At 38.4% G+C, this 20,058-nt stretch overlaps 1 protein-coding gene across 2 annotated transcripts in view; it reads left to right on the forward strand.

Annotated features, from left to right (window-relative positions):
• ANK3 (ankyrin 3) overlaps window positions 1–20,058 on the forward strand; it is a 385,183-nt gene that overhangs the window by 50,764 nt on the left and 314,361 nt on the right. The window contains exon 1 of one of the 2 annotated variants that reach the window (XM_049809736.1): window positions 17,563–18,257. The exons of the other annotated variant lie outside the window; for it this stretch is intronic. Coding sequence (XP_049665693.1) covers window positions 18,195–18,257 — 63 coding nt within the window. The 5' untranslated portion in view covers window positions 17,563–18,194. Of the gene's footprint in view, window positions 1–17,562; window positions 18,258–20,058 lie in introns of those variants that run through there. 2 annotated transcript variants of the gene reach the window in all.

Raw genomic sequence — 20,058 nt, forward strand, 5'->3', positions numbered from 1 at the left:
ATGCACCTAGATGAAATTACACCAATGTGTGAGTTATAGTATGTCTTAATAGCTGAGGCAAATATGTTTTCCTTTAAATTTCACCAACAATAGTTTACACTAATAAACTGATGTTTCCTGTGATGAAAGAAAAACAGAATATAAAAACATAAATAAGGTGAAGCTTAAAAATACATGAAGAATCCCAGAAAACATGAAAAGAGCGAAACCCACTTTATTTCTTTACATTGTATATTTTTAAACTGACAGTCCTTGACTGAAAATGTAATTGCTTTCTCTTCTGCTTGACATTAAGGATGTTCTTTTTATTGTTGTCAGAAGGTTATTTCTTACTCTTATAGCTTTAACTTGTCATGACTCAATCCAAATTCCAACATTTTACTTATTTCAGGAGCTTTGAACAAGCTGATGTTTGAGACGAAAGCTTTTTTCATTACTTAAATTACATATTTGTGTGGGATGAGAATCAGATGGCAGCATTTTAGAAATCTAGTTCACCACTTCAGTCTTTTGTGCCAGTTATCTGTCTGGTCAGGACTTTGATATAAAGGCTTGGAAATTAGAGTTGGCATCTGTAGGCCTGTTTGTTTAAAGCTAAATTGAGGTAATAGGAATAGCCAGAAGTAAGGACTAGAGAAAAAGCCCCAAACTCTGAGGCTGAGACTCTCTCAGTTGAAGACAATGGCATGACACTCGGGCAGTAATGCACAACATGGTAGGTGCAAAGTTGCTGGAGGATAAATGGTCCTTATAGAAGTCAGGTAGAATGACTAAGCACTGTTAACTGCATCTGTTACATGGTGTTTGCTGATCCAGGTATATGCAATGCCAGATCCTGGAATTTGGGAGGTGCAGAACTTTTTCTTAACCTTGCACCTAGCAGATGATATTGGAGTAATTGAGGAACCTGGTGATCTCTCTGTGCAGGAATTTGTGGCACAAAATAAACCCCCAACACAACTTTCAGGAAAATATGTTGACTTTGAAAATGTAGTATTTGACTCTTCTATTTTTTGCCATATAGCATCTTACAGCTAGGATCTGTGCCTGGGAAATAGTTGATCTCTCCTCCAAAATTTGGTCTCCAAATCAGAATTAATTTTCATAGTCAACCGGGGGGGGGGGGAGGGGGGGGAAATCAGTGTGTCAGCTTTGGTTCTTCAGCTGATATGTAAAACTGTTTCTAGTATTGTGCGCTTCATATTGACTTTTTAGCTGTGTTCATGCTTAGCCTTGATGCACATCAAGATATGCATCAGGAGTCTCCTGAGCTCCTCTATGAAGATAAAAATACAATGTAACCGCATAGCAAACGGATGAGTGTCAAATGAACTCTGTCTTGTTTTCTGCCCTTTTTGTGCTTACACTTATGAGAAATCCTGGGAGATTATTTTTAACATGGAGGGTGTTTGCATGTTTCTATGCTTAAAAACTACAACCAAGATTTTCAGTTGTGAAATAAACCTTTATTTTATAAAGTGTAAAGTTCTACGCAGAGCACTGCAGACAGAAGACAAAGGTGTACTGATTGATAGGTAGAGGCAATGGTAAGGATTTTGGTTTAAACATCTGAGCCTCACTTGATGTAAAAATGACAATTTACATACACATTTTACAAAATTGTATGTAAATCAGATGTGTGAGAACTGGGATAGGTGAACTAGTTCAGATGCAGTGTGCTAGGCAGTAGAGCAGGAGAATGTTCCACTTTTTTTAAAGCATTATCATAATTGGGATTTCCGATTTAAGTTTTGTCTGCTGTGTAAATGTGAAAACTCGTAACTGTGGTGGGGAAGTAAGCTTTTTTTCCCCCTTCTTCTGGAGTACAAACCAGTCAGCTAGTACAGCTATTTTTGGCAGTTGAATATTGCTTTAGCTAGGAACCTATTGTACACTATTCCTTTTAGAACATTTTCATAAATACAATAAATCACGATAATAGTTCTTGGCAAGACAGGTCGTTCTTTCAAGTTTTAGTTAGATTGTTTTGTCTTACTCAATGCAAACAGACAAAATAGTAAATTGAAACAAAAATTACAAAGCCCCTTGATAATTAAGTACCACAGAAATGGCATTAGTGGCTATTAATAGCATCAGCAATCAGTAAAATCCTACCTGTTTAGTTTCTTCTAGTATCAGTGATCTATGTGTTTTGGGTTTTTTACTTATTCAACTGTAAATTAACTGGTTTCTATTATTTGTTACTGTATGTATTTGTGTAAGTTTTTTTCCTTTCTCACTAGACAAAAAAAAACCCCAAAACACCAACAGTAACACAGAGCTTTGGGTTTAGTTGTTAATATTTTCTGCCTTTCTCTCAAACGGATTACAATTTTGAGTTTTCTCTAATTACAAGAAAGGTTTTATTTCTTAATGCAGCAATTTTATATGCAAAGTGCTGGGAAGGAGGTTTAGGTTCCAACACAATATTTTCCTGGCATCCAAAATAACAAGCCAAAAGGATGCCTCGGCAGAAGACAGCAAGGCTTCTGGGCTTATCTCCAAACTTCCATTATGTGATCGCTTTGTTATATCTGGACAGCACCTGTTGGAGGGAGGAGTAATAAGTGAAACCTTACTTAAGCAACGGCTGCTCACAGAAACAATCAGCTAAGGACAAGGAAAATTCCTGCACTCAAGCTTTGTCTTTAGCAACATCAAGAGACTACCTAAAAGATAGAGTAAAGAAAACTAGTGAAGTATGCCTGAAGTTTCGGGGGTGCCAGTCACTTTGAAGTAGCCTGCTTTAAGAAAAGCTGATGACTTTGTGCTTCTTGCGTATAGAAACCACCCTATTTTGTAACACCGTGCCAGTACCAGAACTGCCCTAGTTCCTCAGAGAAGGAGTCAGGGAAGCCTTCTGCCAAAGCAGAAGGAAGAAGCTGTTGTGATGGGAGGTGTAACTCTCATTGGAAATTTTTTTTCAGTCAGGTCAGAACTGTGAATGGATTTCATCCCTTTCTACTATCCCTGGAGATAAAGGTGAGGATTAAGATTGCTAGTAATCCAAAGACTATGAGCAACTGAAGGAGCATGGCCCGGAGGGGTTTAATAGAGGATGAACCAAAAGCCTTGGAGCCTGTGAATAGGAAATTCAAATTGTAACCACTCAGCAGTGGTAACTTGTAACCACTCAGCAGTGGTAACTTGTAACCACTCAGCAGTGGTAACTTGTAACCACTCAGCAGTGGTAACTTGTAACCACTCAGCAGTGGTAACTTGTAACCACTCAGCAGTGGTAACTTGTAACCAAGGAATGATCTGGGATGGAGGGCAAGAAGGCCCAACTGCAGAAGGGCTTGACCTAGCTGGAATGCCAGAGAGAGTGACTCCCTGTACAGGAGTGAAGTTTCCCTTGCTGATGAGAGAAGAAACAGCCACAGCATTGTCTTGGAATGACTGTGTAATGCCAATGTTTGGGCAGCAGAGCTGGTGCTGGGGTTGAACCCAGCACTGGGCTGAGGTGTCCCGTGCCGACGTTGACAGGATTGGTGCTGGTGCAAGTGTATATAAGGAATCGGCTTCTGATGCAATTTTGCAGACTCCTTGTAGAACTGCTTATGACAGTAGGACTGTTCAATGCATTGTTCATAACAAGTTGGGTTTTTTATATTTAAGCACAAACGTGTGGTTAACTCGCCTCAAGGTGTGCCATAAAAATTCCCCAACACCTGGAAGATACAAAGTATGGTATAAAAGGAACTGGTTAGGCTCTTTGGAAACTAAACCTGGAAAGAACAGCCTTGTTGTGTTAAATGGGTGAGGATGGTGAGAAAGACTTTGGAGGCATAAAACATACAGGAAGAAACAAATTGGGGAGAACACTAGACTAGAAAGTGAAAAAGCAAGTAAAAAAAATGGTGAAAGATGCTAGCAGTGTGAGAATGAATTAGCTGTGATGTTACACAGAATGAGATTGAGACCAAAAATGCAAGTTGGAAGTGAGCAGGTACTCACCTGTACCTGGAAAGGAATTAAATAGTAGATCTGAAAGGGAAGTCTTGGATCTCTCAAAACTGCAAGGAAGAGAGGCGCAGAAGCTGAAAAGTGGATAGGTGGAGAAATTAAGACAAAATCATGAGTGTTTCATGGTGGGATGGATGAACACCACAGAGCTGTCATAAGCACTGATCCTAGAGCCTGGTAGGCATGCAAGGGGCAGTCAGATGTGTGACCAAGGTGGCATGTGAGGGGAGCTGATGTGTATATAGAAGGCATGTGGAAGAGACAGGTGAAAATGGAGGGATTCCTGTCAAAATTCACTGGCCAGTATGAGGTTTCAGTGGTTGTGCTGAGATGGAACATTGCACACACAAATCAGGGGGAGGCAGATGAAGTAGTGGAAGGGAGAGTGCCAAATAACACTAGCTCAAAGGGAAAACGACAGGGAAGGACAGTTGGAGGAAGAGCAAAAGGAAAAAGCGACAAAGTTACTTTAAAACTGCTTTTGCAAAGAATAGAATGTTCACTATGCAACAGTAGAAAAAATGAGATACCAACTCTAACTCCTTATGCATATAATGTAATTGGGTAAGTGTAATAAAGTGAAAGATGGGACTGTACTTCCAGAGTAATTCCTCTGTCCGTGTTCAGCCTGATAGAATTAATCAGCTGATAAACTGTTACAGAAAGTGGACAATGCTATCCTTAATTTTTAAGTTATGAAAAATATTGACAACTTGAAACAGTTTTTGCTAGCTAATTCCTTCAGCTTGAAATTGAATTGTTATGTAAATTGGATCTATTTCAGTGCTTAAAAAATGTTACATACACTGCATATACTTCAGACTTTTGCTTTTCTCTAAACACGTGTTAATAATAATGATGTCTCCATGAAGCATTTATGACATGCCCTGGAGTTTAATAATCAGATGGGGTTAATCAGCTCACTCGGTGAGCCATTAAGACTTTGAAAAAGGGCTTCTTAAGCATAACATTTCTAGCTAATGGTCATTCGGACTTACATGTCATGGTAATGAAGTTAAATTGCTTTTCTGGCTATCAAAATTGTATAAATAGAAGGTGAAATTTGCTCTGAAGAACAAGGCCACATGCAGATAGTGAAATGTGAACCTTATTAATGCAGCATATGGAATGCTGTTCCTGCTAATGTCTCCTGTTACCAGAACAAGTATTGCGCTTACTGTTGAAGACTCTTGTGGTCCTTCTTGCAGCAAGAAGATGCTGTAAGTGTTGCTATATAAATAATGTGGAAATGGCATGTGGATAATGTGTAAGGATTTGTCCTGAGAAAAAGCCAGAGGGCATGACTGCTGAGCTGGAAAGTTTCTAGCAGGAATGCTAGTTCATGCAGCACAGCAAAATATCAAGAAACTGGGATTATTTTTCTTTCTGGTAATGATCCACTGGAGTTATCATGAGGGCTTAACTACTGAGCTAAGTAAAAAGTAATACTAAACCAAATTGTCTTAAGGTCAAAGTCAGAGCTTTCAGTCTGTTCTTGATGTTGTTTCTCCTGCTTAGAATAGGAACACATATTTAAACCAAACCTTTTACTGAAATTTTTATTCGACACCTCTACTTTTTTTGGTGAGATCAAAGCTACTATTGAGGGCCTGCTTCTTTTGAGAATTTTCAGATTAATGATAATGCAGTTAAAAAAAAATGAGCAGAATGAGAAAAATAGGTAAACAAATTTAAGAACTTTTAGTTCATCGTTGTTACAGTAAAAATGATATCTATTGTTCTCCTTTAATGCTCTGTGGCAGCTCCAGTTTTGATGGACGGAAAGAGAGTTTTTTTTCTCCAAGTTGCTTTAATGGATATAATAATTCACCTATTTTGAGCTTGAAAAACTTCATGCTAGTTTCCCATATTTAAAGTTTCAGAAAAGCAGTGTTTGTTGTGAGGAAATTATGGCTGAAACGGAAAGTTGACCAAGTGTGTTTTAAAGCTAAACATCCTTAGAGGAGGAGGCCATTTATAGTAGTAGTGGGAAGTGAGCACACCAATTTGAATTAACAAGGAAAGATTGGGCAGCCCTAAAAACTCTTCTGCTTTTACAAACTCTATGTTGGTGGTGTTGAAACCAGTGCCAGTGTTTTTATTTATGCCATCATATGGATTGCTTGTACCTGCGAATTACAAGTTTTTAACAGTTTTGACTAGAAAGCTGCAAATTATACTCGCATGTGTGCTAGACACCGTTGTGACTTTTACCTACCATGGAAAGTGATACAAAACGTGATGGAAGAATTCTGTTTGGAGGCCAGAGGAGTAGATCTTTCAGAATATTCTATGTTTGAATCCCGTTTGGCATGATTAAGGAGGTATAGGCAATGATGCTTATGTTAGCAGCAATCCATATAGAAACAAGATGGTAGAAAGCCCCCAGAGGATCCTGAGACAGTGAGAAGGAAAGAGCCTTTCAGCTTCTTGCTTACCTCTCCAGTCAGTTTCCTTATGTTATCTGGGAGCTAGTGGCTGTTGTGGTCTTTGTGTGATATACTCCTCTAACAGACTTCCACTGGGACATTGAAGGGCTTAGATCATGCATGTTGTTCTCATGTTGACTCTTCTTTTTTTTTCTGCATCTTGGAAAAGTGTCTGTTCTTCCAGCAGATACTCTTAGACAAGTACAATGGTTGGGACTACTAATGGGAGTCTGAAGAGAGAGGAAGTCACTACAATCTCAAGAGTGACATCTGGGTAAACAAACAAAAAACACCCAATGAAAAAAGCAACAAAAAAAGGGTTGAACTGTGTTTGACAAGTGCTGATAAGCATCAAAAGCCACCTCAGAGGAGGCTAATAACACTGCAAATGGTGTGCAATTAAACAAATGTGTGATGAAGAAATATACAGGGTAAAAGAATGTTGCTGAATGCAGCAATGCTCTCACTGGAAGAGTGCTTCTGTTTTGATTTAGGACTGGCACTGCAGAAAATTCCCAGGAGAGTTTCATGTGCATATCCCTTGGATAACTGGTGAGCACTGAAGAGTATTTTGAGTAAACATTTTGTACAGCAAAGTAAAATACAGTTTAGAGCGCTGGGGAAAAGAATGTGTTCAGTTGAATAAAATTGTAAGAGTGGGTTCATATTTGAGAAAATAAACAGTGCTTTTAAGTGGAAACTCCTGTCCAGAAGGGGTTTCCTTTAATATTTCTTTGTGCCTTGGTGGGTGCAAGCTTTTCTATATCTATTAAGTGTCTAGTTACCTGGCATTTGCAGCAGATATAGTCAAGTTTTCTTTAACCCTGAAAACCTTTTGAAACTGGAGATAATTATCCCTTAATAGAACAGTGAGTTGGCAATGGGATTCTAAGAACTGGTTCTAATCACTTTTCCTACCTCAACTTTTGGCTAGGGTACTGTACCCTTTCAGGTATTTTCTGAAAGGAGTGCTGGAATCTTTTCAGAGTCTGTGGAGAGTCTGGAGTCCCAGTAGTGAGGTTTCTGGATGTGCAAACAAGTAATGCATCAATATTACTCAATGTCAGTTTTGATCACTGCCACTTAATACAGTATCATGAAGACTGCTTTTTAAATAAACTTTATATTCCTCATCTTACTCTCCTGGAAAGATCTGAATTATAACTATCGGAGTTTTTGATTCAGGGAACTTTTTGTTTTTTTTTTTTTTTTTTTTTTTTTTTGTTTGTTTGTGTTTTTTTTCCCCCTCTGGCATAATTTATGAGGTTCTTGGAATCCTGTGGTGCCTGCTTTTTTTTTTTTTTCAATTCTTCTTCTATATTGGAATTACTATATTTTTCATGTTTGTAACCTTATATTAATCTGAAATGAAAAGTGGCCCAAACAATTACGATGTTCAGCAGTGACAGGGGTTATTTGTTCTGTGTAGCTAATGTGAGAAGAAACTTAACACAGAACACCTCTTCGCCCCAGGGACCACTGTCTCCAACCTCATGCTGTATGGTTTCTATTCCTGAATAGCTCTTGAACAATGTATTCAGCAAGTTATTGGAGTACTTGAAAGTGAGTATTTCTGGAGGAAGGCGGGTTGTACATTAAAAGTGCAGCACAGGTAAACTTCTCCTTTTCAACAGCTTGGCAGAACTATGGTATTCAGTGTCCCTTTCAGTTTCGTAACTTGTGTTGTAGCTGCAACATTTGCAAGATGTGAATTGTTACAAATTGTTGTGTTCTATGCAGCCTCATTCATGGCTTCAGAAAGACGAAGTTATTTTCCTTTTCTGCTGCTTATGTTCACTTAAGATAAGCATTTCTGCAGTACTGCTGTAAAAATTGCAGATGTGGAAGTCTAGGCCTTAAGTGCACATTAAGTATTGCTTTGCATGTGTAAGCTTTATATGCCATAATGACAAAATATATCTTACATTTTAGCTATTTGAATGGCGGCTTCTTTCTCCCACTCACCTTCTAGCTGATGAGAGGAATAGGAAAACATTCCTTGGGATAAAGAGAACATTTTGGTGATAGTCATCTTTTACTGACTTTTTTTCCTTTCAGTTTTTGGATCCTTCCAAATACCAAGGGTCTGTTTTGTTTTGTTTCCTTAGGATTTCCTAATTTGCAAAATCTGAAATTTTCCTTATAGGGATTAAATTATGTCAGTCCTTCTTCCTCATGTGGACCTCTAAATGGCATAATATTGCAGGTTAGATAACTTTTTTTAATCACGAGGTCTGTGCAGTGGTTCCAGACAGCAGTGACTGTTGTAGGCTGGTGTTCTCTGGTGTGGTGGGTTGAACTTTGCTGGCAGCCAGATGCCCACCCAGCCACTCTCTCACTCCCCCTCCTCAATAGGATAGAGGGTGAACCTAAGATGAAAAAGTTTATGGATCAAGATAAAGACAGGGAGATCACTTACAAACTACCATCATGGGCAAAACAGTCTTGAGTTGGGGAAAATTAATTTCTTGCCAATTAAAATACAACGGATGGTGAGAATGAAAGAAAAAGACTTCCTCCAGAATGGTTTATTTCAATCTGGTATAACAGTAAAATAAAACTACTCACAAATTTCAGGGTCTTGAATACAAAGTATGAAAAAATCTGTTAGATAAAAGGAAAATACTGTGGTTTTGTGAGTGTAACTTGTATAGATAGTGAGGATTGTGTGGATTTCTAGAATTTAGTTGACTTCCTGCAAGACATTTCTTGGGTCTGTCTGTTTGCTTTTCATCAGTGATTTCAACAAAGATAATCTTGAACTATGTTAGATAGGAGAGAACAGTTTTGGAACCTGCAACTTGCATGAAGCTGGAAGTTTGATACTTTTAATACCTTCTACTATAGCCTGTTGTGTTTTATATTTAATGCCAAGTGTTGTTTCCAGTTGCCATAGCATCAATTATGAGACTTCATGAATTAATTACTTAATTATGAAGCTTTTTCTGCTCATTTTACGAGAAGTTGAATATCTCCCTTTCTTTTAAAGCTATTCTAATTTAATAACAACCCAGAAACTCAAATTAGCCCTTGGCTAAAATTGAAAATCCATGTTCTGTGTGACAGATCAGATTTCTAGTTGCAGAAACTGGACAAGAATACAGCCATGTATGTGTCCACCTCCCCTCTCCGCCCCCCCCCCAGTACTTCTAATGTTTTTTTTGGTGGGCTTTTTTTCTTAGCATGAGCTTAAAGGAAAGGCAGTTTTAGGTGCTTGCCTGTGTGGTGGTTTTTTTAATTATTATTTTTTATTTGTACATTTTAATAGAAAATCTTTTGTGTAGTTCTGGGTTTGAAAAGATTGTTGGAAGTTCTACAGACATAGGAAAATCACATTTACAGTTGGTGTTTGTTTTAAATCTTCATAATGTGTTTTTAGGTATAAAGCTCTACATTATTATGGTGTTATATACCAACAGATTGTAGAAAAACTCTTAATTTTGATTCAGTTCTGTTGAAACAAATATTTGACAGACTTTATAGATGAAAGTTGTTCCTTTTTAGCTGTATGTAACTTGCTTTCATAATTGCAAGTGGAAGTGAATGTTTCTAGTCAATAGGCACTGACTTAGGGCAGCTTAAAATTATTCTGATGATGTTTGTTCTTAAATTGCTGGTTTTTGTAAACAAACAAATCTTTCTTGTAGATACAGTACATATTGTCATGTTGGGAAGAGGTAAAACTCCAAACTATTTCTATGCTTGTGTGAGATTAAAAAAAAAAAAAATCACACCAAAGCAAAAAAAAAAAAACATTTGTTGCTAGTAGATGATAGTCTTTGGGACACTTCAAATTATGGGCACAGTGACAGAGAGAAAATAAATATAACAGTGTCTCTCTTTTTTTATATTACCAAATGATCAGATTTAATGCATTTTCCTGTTTGGCCTCTTACACACTCTCTCCAGTCTAGTCTCCCTTGCCTCTCTATTCTCTGTGAATTTATTCCCATCCACATATCTTCTAATAAGAGAAATCTAATCATGGCCAGCATACAGTCTTGAATGCAAATAGGATATAGCTTATCATTTGGTGCCATATAAAATAATTATGGCTATCATTTCACCTATTTTGTATGTGGTATAGCTGGGCAAAAAAAAATTACTGCTTTCATTGTTGGAGATTTAAAAACAAAACCAATAAAAACAAAACAACAAAAACCCCCAACCAACCAACTCCCCCCCCCCCCCCCCCCCCCAAATTATCCAATAATTTTTTCAGTATGAAAATGGCTTTATTTTTCAGCACTTTCTCTGTCCTAAAACATGGAGCAGGAGACACAGAGGAGTGGAAACAACCTGTCCCTTTTTCCCCCCTTGCCCCCAGATATGTTTTTCTTGGTAATATCTTTGTCAGAATTGCAAAAGAACTAAAAAAATTGTAAAGAATATTTCCCCTCTGGAGGGGGGAAATTATAATTTTATAGCTTATATAAACAGATTAACCTCAGGACTATATTGTAGTATAGCTGCCTTTATGCAAGTATAAACAGATTTATACAGATAATGTTACAGTACCTGTTACAGTATAGACTAGATCTCATCTGGGTGTCAAACTTGGGGGGTTTCTTTAAAAAGCACTTGGGCAGATGACTCTTAAAAACCTGAATGTCAGCTCCTGTGCACACTTAAGGCACTCTTGGGCATAACAGCGATGAGACTATAAAGAATTTTTGGTTTTATATTCCTCAGTGGAAAATTTAAGTCTGACTGTTACACATTTTTCAGTTAGTGCTATGGCTTAAAAGCTTTTTTTGCAGTTTTAAAATGGTGTTTCCAGTGGGTACGTATGATATCATGGTTTAAAATAAAAGGTAAGAGATGAAGTTGTCACCTAACCAATATGTAATGAAGCACATTTTTCTCCCTAATTAGGGAGAAAAGCTGCTAGATACTCAGTGTTGTTATGCTCCAAATGTGGTCCCAAAGCAGAGTTGCTCTTCCAACGTAACATTTTTCCCATGTTTAAAAAAACAGTTTTCTTGCTGCTGCTGTGATATCACCAGTAAAATTCAGATGAGTGTCTGACTTAAAAAAAAACACAACCAAACTTGCAGCCTGAGCCTTTAGAATCAAAGCTAAATTTGGGTTGTTCAGCTCTTACTAGTTCAGTGAATTTGTAGGGTTGTGAATAATCTGTCGTGAAGGCTTATACCATTTTCCTGACTTGTGATGCTACTGTCCTTTATTCTGTGAATGTCAAAATAAGCATTATTCTGGAGAATAAAGAGGTCACACGTGCACCTATGTATAGATTTGCTTCATCTGTCTCTTACATGAAACAATGGAAGGTACTTGTCTTAACAGGGTGACATTAGGTTGGATTTAATATACACCAACCACAGAGATGTCTGATAACCACACTGGTGAACTCCTGTAATGATGTGAGATGTGACCAGCTGGTGCAGTGGCTTGCTGATGGAAGCACCCCAGAAAGGTGACCCACGCACCCACCCACCCACCCCGCTGCCCCTGGCCATGGTGCTGCTACGCAGCCTGGTGAAAGCCGATCCTGGGAGAGACAGCCCTTTGGCTGGTTTGTGTCCTCTTGTATCGGAAATGTGAACATGGGAAGACACTGAATGCTGGGAAGCACCTTGTGCTGGCAGGCAAATTTTCGAATCCTGCCATGCTTTCTGATGTAAAGGGATGTTGAAATACGTAGTCTGAAATGTTCCTTTGTAGGGTGGGGCTGCTTTGCCCCACACTCTGGTCCTGTGGAAGTTTGTCCAAAATGGGCTGCTCTTGCTCCCATCCTTCCTCTACAAGATTTTACTGACAGCAATATGCCTGCCTAGTGTAAAACCTGACATCTTAGTTCAGTAAAATGATCTGTTTTGCTAGGTTTAAACTTAAAAGAACCTCTATAAAATAACGGGGGGGGGGGGGGGGGAAAGTATTGCAAAATATGGAAGGAGTGAAATCAAACCCAGAATATATCATGAAGTATCTCAGCAGGTAAATAGGAATTTATGGAGCTTGGATATGAAGTATATTCTTTTTGTGTAACTATTTTCAAACACAGTTGGCAGAGAATTAACTTTGTACTAGGTAAAAAATTTTGTAGGATTTTTGTGGTGTGACTGTGTTCTTCACCTAATTTTTGGTTTGGTACCCCCTTGTTAATGAACTGGAATTCTTACAAACTTCATTTGCTGAGGAATGTTTCAAGGCAAGCTAATTTCCCTCCTTGAGTGAGAGACGGAATTTAATCTCTTAGCTTTCTTTCTCCCTGAGTAACTTCCCAGCCACTCTGGGCTTCACTCCCAGACTCCCTTCAGTTCCGTTCTCAAGGGATATGTTTGTCCTTGAGGCTCCTAAATTCAGTTAGCTAACATATGTTGAAGTAATTGTGAAGGCAAGACAGCTTGGTTTTGATTCTTGTTAGCATCTCATGTCAGCCCTGGACTTCAACTCAGGTTAATAAGTTAAAATTATTTTTTGTATTAAAACCTGGGTTGCCTTGCCTTTGCTTCTATTTTATTCTCAGTTAACCTTTCTAAGATCAGAATAAATCTTTTTCGCAATGTATATATTTGTCCTCTTGAAGGAGTTGTAGAAACTTCTTTCCTAATAGTGCAGGAGAGTTTGCAGCTCTTTATTGAGGGTTTAATCAGAAGGTTCTTTTTTGTTATGGCTTTAGTTGACTTCTGCTTCTACCCTACAATATTGTTCCTGGTCTGAATTGATGATAAACCTCCTTTTAAAAAGAGGGGGGGAAATCAAGTTGGGCCATATGAGCCTATAGTGTGTGACTTTTAGACTAAAAAAAAAAATAATCTTCAAGTTTGTAGTTGAGTCTATAGTGAACCATGTCAGTAACTAGGTATGGTTACAAAGTGGTAACCACTATTCTATTCTCATAATCTTAACCTGAAGATAAGTGGGTTTTGGGTTGTTTTTATGTTGGCATGGGATAATGGACCTCTACACACATACACTTTTGCAAACAAGAGCAGACTGGTAAATAGGCTGTGTTAAAAGCCTACTAGAAGTTAATGAAGTCAGTAATGGTAGTATTTGAATCATTTTTTTTTAAACTAGTAATTTGCTCAAATTAGGGAATTTGGAAAGGAATTGAGACTGTCCTCAGTACTTTTTTTTTTTTCTTAGCTTTTAGTGTCTTCACAAACACTTCCTTTCATATTTGAAAGGAAAATATGCATTGTACATAAAAGGGGTATGACTTTTAGTTGGCTTTAATTTTGCTAGAGAAAGAGGATTAGATTTAATTTGCCTTCCACCCTCTTAGCACAGGTTCCATGCCTGTCTAGGTAATGCTTAACCTTGAATTTTGGCTTAGCATAGCATAGAGTATTGCTGGAGGTGCCAGAGGAAGTATAAGTGGTCCATCTACAAAGTGGTCTTACGGTAAACATTGAATGCCACAAGCTTTTGTTGAATTAAGCTTGTGGATTTCTACATGTACAAAGAGCAAGCTGGCTTTTTGTCTGCCCTGCTTTCTCCACACTCTCAGTCCTTTAGTTAGACTTTGAAGTTGGTTGGCTATTTGGATTTGGATGTTGTTTTGGTAAAGTAGCTGTTATAGCTGTTCTTTTTAAAACCCATTGCACACAGTTACAGAACAGGTTACCAATAACAAGTTGCGTACCCCTTGCTTCTTGCATGCAAGTCACTCTAATTTATAAATAGAACTGTACTGATAGACAGAACTTGGCCTATCCTCTTGTCCTCTTATGCGAGTTATTTTGATTTAAAAATAGAACTGTCCTAGAACTGATATGTATCAACAGGGTTGTGAAAGTTCACTTCTAGACACTACTGTAATTAAGCAGCAAGTTACAGGGAGCAGTGCATGTCTTCTCATCAATAAAGATTTTAAAGCATGGTAGTAATAATTTCAGTTTTTCAAGGAGCTATGCAGTTGCAAAGTGTTGCACTTCTGCATGTTGTTCCTTTGCTGTAGCTTATGAAAACATACCCCAAATATACATGTGTACACTTCCACAGAGAAATGGCTATCATGAGCATTATAAAAAAGAAAATGCTTCTGTGAGCAAGGACTATCCAGACAGTAGAAAGTAACTGTAATTTGTAATTTATCGAACTCCTCCCTTGATCCATAGCAGTGTTGCAGTATGTTTAAGCATAGGTTCTTTCTGAATGCCAATGCTTCCTTAGCATATTTTAAGGTAATTCTGCATTGGTATTGCTCTGTCTTAATTTTGTTTGCTTTTTTAACTTGGACCTCACTTCTAAAAGCTTAAATCTTCTTTGATTTCTATTGTTTTTCAAAAAGTCATTGGGGTTTTTTTATTCAGGTTTTGTGTTCATGGCAGCACTTCAATATGCATAAGAGACTTTTCCTGGAAGTTTGAAAATCTTGATTTTTTTTTTTTTTTTAGGCAGTCTTTCCTGATTTTTCTCCTTCCACTTCAGCTACCTTAGGCATTTAAATACACTGAGCATGCTAAAAGCCTAGGGATGGAAGAAGGTTAATCTGAGTAATTTCTTTAGTATAATTTAGAGATGGACTGATGTCAGCAGTCATTTGATAGTAGTTTTACTATCAGAGATAATTTGTGGGCTCTGCAGAAGAATAAATATGAAAGGCATGATTTGAAGAAATTTTTTTTCTAAAAGCCTTTCCTAAGAAATCTCTTGTGTATTTCTGTTAAGTACTCTTATATCTAATACTTAGCTTCTCCTTCTGTCATAGTGGCTTTGCCTGGAGTAAAAGAACTCGGCAAATTCTTTGAGGGGAGAAGGAAAAGAAAGAAACCCCTCATAAAAGGGTCTAAATGTTGACATATGAATGATTACTTTAAATGGCAGAAGATAGATTCATTACATTTCGTTTCAGCGGGGTTGCTATGGTTAGCTGAGCAATATGGGGGGAGAGGAGTGTGAGAGCTTTTCCTACCTCTCAGAGCATCTTGTGACTATAAAATTCTTCTATTGCTTACTGGATTTTTCCTTCATGTTCTAAATATACCAGTGCTTGGGAGATTACTCATTTTTGTGAAAAAGAGAGAGAAAACAGGAAAAATTAAAAGGGTTCCGGAATAGGTGGCCACTGAAGGTACTGATGGTTCAGAAATAATTAAGTGCTCTGTGGGTTAAGAACAGAACATGAGTCCTAAACTCTAATAAATGCAGTTTCTATCTCATGGGCTGGACTTAGATGTACACAGCTGTATAACTGAAGTTCAGTGGGAACCTGTGATGTTCCTCTGCATACCTGGGCTCAGTGAATGTTTTGAATGTGTCAGCTTCTTGACAGCTAACAGGTTGCTCTGGAAAGAATAATTTTTTTTTCATTTTTATTCCTGAAGAAGCATGACTGTTCTTTATAACTTTTTCATTTAGAAGTAGTACAGAATTACTTTATATGCATACAATTAGCTAAGCATGCCACAGAGGCTTTCTTTTAGCTAGCCAGTTTAATGTGTCCAAGCCTTAACTTGTTTTTCGAAGGCACACTTGAACTGTACTTGAATTCTACCTATTTGGGCTTGTTTCAGAAAATAATGTGTTGTCCAGGGGGATGCACACATAGTAAAAAATAGTCTTGAAGAAAGGAGGCTTGCTTTGCATGTGCATTAGGGTAGGATGGTATTTTGAGTGTTTAAGCATTGTTTTACCCACTGTTAACCAGCAGAGAGCACTTTAGTTTATAACATAACATCTATAAAAAAAAAATGTGAAATTGGGAAAGGCTGGGCTTCTTTTTAATGGCCGTCTCAGAGAAAGAAAAACAAACTGCTTGTGAAAATTAAATTCCTGGTTTTGTGCATTATCAACAGTGTTTGTGTGTTACACAAAAATACTGCTTTATAAGTAAAAATTTTATTGTATGCCATTGACCTAAGGGAAAATTTGAGGTGGATTTTATCAGTAGTCTCTTGATAGTGTTTATTTAAACTCTGCACCTTATGAGGTACAGTTCCTCAAAATATCAGCCCTTACCAGGCTGATGTGGAGAATTATCTCCCTAGTTTGGAGCCCCAGGTTTGGACGGTGCCAGTTTGTTTCCAGTGCTTGAAGACGGTGTGCACAAGGACTTGTTGCCAACACACAAAAAGCAGCTTTTGTGTGATGGTGCTGTTGTGGTTGCTCACTGAAATTCATTTGTAGAGAATGATACAAGGAGAAAGCTTTGAGGTAAATAGCATTATGAATCAGTACATTAAATCTTCTTTTCTTAGTCTGTGGTACACGTGTTGGTTGTCATGAGTGAAATGACACTGAAATGAGGGTGAAGGGTAGGAAGATGTCAAAAGATTGGAGGCAAGAGGATCCTAATACTGACCTTCTCCCCCCCCGCCCCCAACAAACCATGTATTAACTGAAGGTTGCCTGTTTAAAGAAAAGCCAACCACCACCCCCAGGCCCCCCAAAAAACCCAAACAAACAACATCTTCCCCCTGCCCCCCCCCAAACCCCCAACAAAACAATACCTCTCATTGTCACTTGGCACCTCTGGTGTGACTGGAGTCCTCAGAAATGGGCAAATTAGTGTTTTGCTAACTGGGGTCCACAGTCCGAGTGCAGCGGATGGGACTGTTGCATGATGCCTGCTACCTCTTCCACCCTCTCACCTCGCCCTCCCCCAGCTAGCTTGGTGGGAGGGTAGAGATCCAAGGTGAAAAGTTAACATACGAATCTGTGGATGTACCTAAAGAGGGGTGCATAGTCGTAAATGTGGCAGTGACATAATTTGGACACATCTTGAACAATTGCTGTCACGGCTGTCGGTAACGTGTGGCTTGTGTGTAACGTGTCTTAATGGCACAGAAGGGAGAGAATTATTGCAATGCAGTCTCTGACCTCTCCTGATTTATTTTTTTTTTGTAAGACTTGTAGGGAAGTAGCCAAAGCATTCTGCGGAGTAGGTCACAGCATGTGGAAACATGATCTGTAACCTGCCAGTCCTGCACATACATGAGGCACGTAACACTTCTGTGAGAGCTGCATTAGTAGAGAGAGCATACAAATCCTGTCATAGGAACAGGCGTACAAGGGAGGAGCAAGCTCGCACAGGCAGGGATAGTTGTAAATATGTGTTTTACTGAAATATTGTTGCTGCTTTTATGAGATGCATAATTAATATTATAAACCTTATTGTTCAGAGTGGCAATTTGCAGGTCCCTTGGATGGGGATATGGAGCTGTTGGAAACATAAACATCTCATCTAGCAATTTCTTCAGCAGCGTGTTGTGCCTTTTATTGTCTGAATCTGCCTGGGAGTGGCTTTAAGATCCAGTAACCTGATCTTTTATCACTCTTGGAGGCTTCCTTTTCTGGTATGCCCTGATGCATTCAACACATGTCGGTATTGTACGCGACCGGCAATCAGAGCAATTCAGGCTCGCTTTCTCGGTCTGCAAGAAACGGCAAATCATCCACTGGTGAATGCTTCTCAGACTTGTCAGCCGTCTGCAGCTAATTTCTGTGTTGCTCATCAACCCCATTTAAGAGACTGGAAGTGCTGTGGATGACCAAGCTAGAAAGCATTGACAAGATCTTATCTCAGGAGTAAAGACTAGTTAAGAATGAGAGAGGAAAACCGTTTTTCTTTTCCTTAGAGGAATCAGACTGATGTGAGAACACCCAGTTTCTCACTGAGGAAAACGGAACAAGGCTATGAGCAATTCAAGGCTGTGCAGGAGGAGCAGAGACTGCCTTTAAACAGCAGTTATTCTATTACTTGTCTGAGAAACGTCAGCAGATGGACTTTGGTTTCAGTGCTGTGAATATTTGCAGTGGCTTTGCATGTTGGAATACGAGCAGTGATCTCTTTTATTCCCCTTTCCCTGTATATTTACCTGCTGAAAAATGAGTGAGGAAGCAAAGGAGAAAAATGCTAAACCAGCTCACAGGAAAAAGAAAGGAAAAAAGGTAACTCCCTATATAGACAGCCTGCTGTAATGCCTTTTTCTAGTCATTTTGTGTTCTAGCAGTTTGCTTCTGGGTGTGGAGTGGCTTTGGTTTGATAATTTGTTTAGAATAAGGATGATGGTAGAATCGGGATGGTTTTGTTTATGCTAGATGCTGATGGGTGTGTTCTTTGCTAGAATCAGTAATACCATCACAACTCGGCTGTTTTGCATTATTTAAATATTCCAGTGTTTAAATATATATTAGTTACAGAATTTCAGTGTGGTTATAGTTTTCATAGTGTATTGCAAACACAGGATTAACAAGTAAACAGGTATCTAAATGAAGCCTTTTTAAAAGGAGAGACTGATAATCAACATGTGCTCTTGTAAATGAATATTATGGACATTGCTAAGAAAAGCAAGTTTTACAATAAGTTTTTATTTTTAAAAAGCTATGTTTTCTTACTGTATGCCACTGATCAGTTTTATATATTTTGGGGGCTTGGAAATATTGTGGTTAAACTAAACTCTGGAATAAAATTCCAGTTTCAGTGGAATTAAATTATGTTATGGTGTAAGTCTTTTGCCTGAGACTGTACTTAGAAAAATGAATTTGATTATTACCTTCTATGTTGCAGTTTTTTGCTTTCCTGATATCCATGTAATTTCCCCCTCCTATTTTGAAATGGATGATTTTCATGTGTTTACACTGAACAGCCAGATTGTTAAATCTGGGAAGTTGACTTCTTCAGGTTTTTCTAACTCATATTTTAAATATTAACTCTGTATATTAATATATAATGTGAATTTCCTCAAGTACTGTAGAAAAAGACATCTGAAAGGTCTATCATTGTTGCAGGGAATACATTCAGACTCCCACCCTTTATTTTCTGTGTGTGTTTGCCTTCCTACCATATGAAAGTGTATGACAGCCTCATAGTTAATCCATTTCCTTGGTGAAGGATTCAGTAAAGATTGTTGAAAAAGCAAATTAAACCAGATTGGCCCCTCTATTCTCCCAGAATTGCAAAGAACAGCTTTGGAAAGAAGCAGGGAAAAATATCATTGAAATCACTTTTAATGGTAAATTACAAATACCTTCCTGACATACAAAATGCTTCCATCAGGCATGATAGATTGCCTCAGGACTAGAAGATATATCTACAACTAAATTCTGGGGTGGGTTTTAAATTTTGACAGTGTTAATACTTTTACTGTTATACAAATTATTTTTATGGTGTTCACAATCTAGTTGTAGTTTTATAGCACATGCCAAGTTTCATGGCTTAAGCTCATATAGATCCATGTCTTCTAGAGGACCAACCCAACTGCCAACAAGACAGAGCAGCCCAGGTGATTTAGGATTAAGCAAAGTTTGGAGTCTCACCTGTTATTCCAGCAATGACTGGTGATAGTCTACCTGTATCTTTACCTTGTAAAGGTGATAATCTCTGTGGGCAGGTGGCTGGAGCTGCCCAGTCCAAATCCACCCTCTATTGACGGGTACAGTGTGTCAGTGGTCTTGGGGGGTGGGTGGAGGAAACCGTCAGACATGTTTACAGTTGTGAGCTGCTGCTGTGAGCATTGAAGGCCAATGGCACGATGCTCAGTTGATGTCTTGCAAGGTAATAGTAAAGCCTACCGTTCTGTGCCTCGAGCCTTTGCTACACGAGCTGTAGCGAACACCAGGGTGTGACTTGCAAACCAGTATGTTTCAATATGGAGTGGCTAGAGCTTTTTAAACCTGCAGGAAGTGTTGTTTCACTGCTCTGTTTGATTTTTTTTTTTTTTTCTTCCTTCATGCTGTGGGAATTTTTGAG

This window comes from Accipiter gentilis, chromosome 9, assembly GCF_929443795.1.
Source record: "Accipiter gentilis chromosome 9, bAccGen1.1, whole genome shotgun sequence".
Classification (NCBI taxonomy): Eukaryota; Metazoa; Chordata; class Aves; order Accipitriformes; family Accipitridae; genus Astur; species Astur gentilis.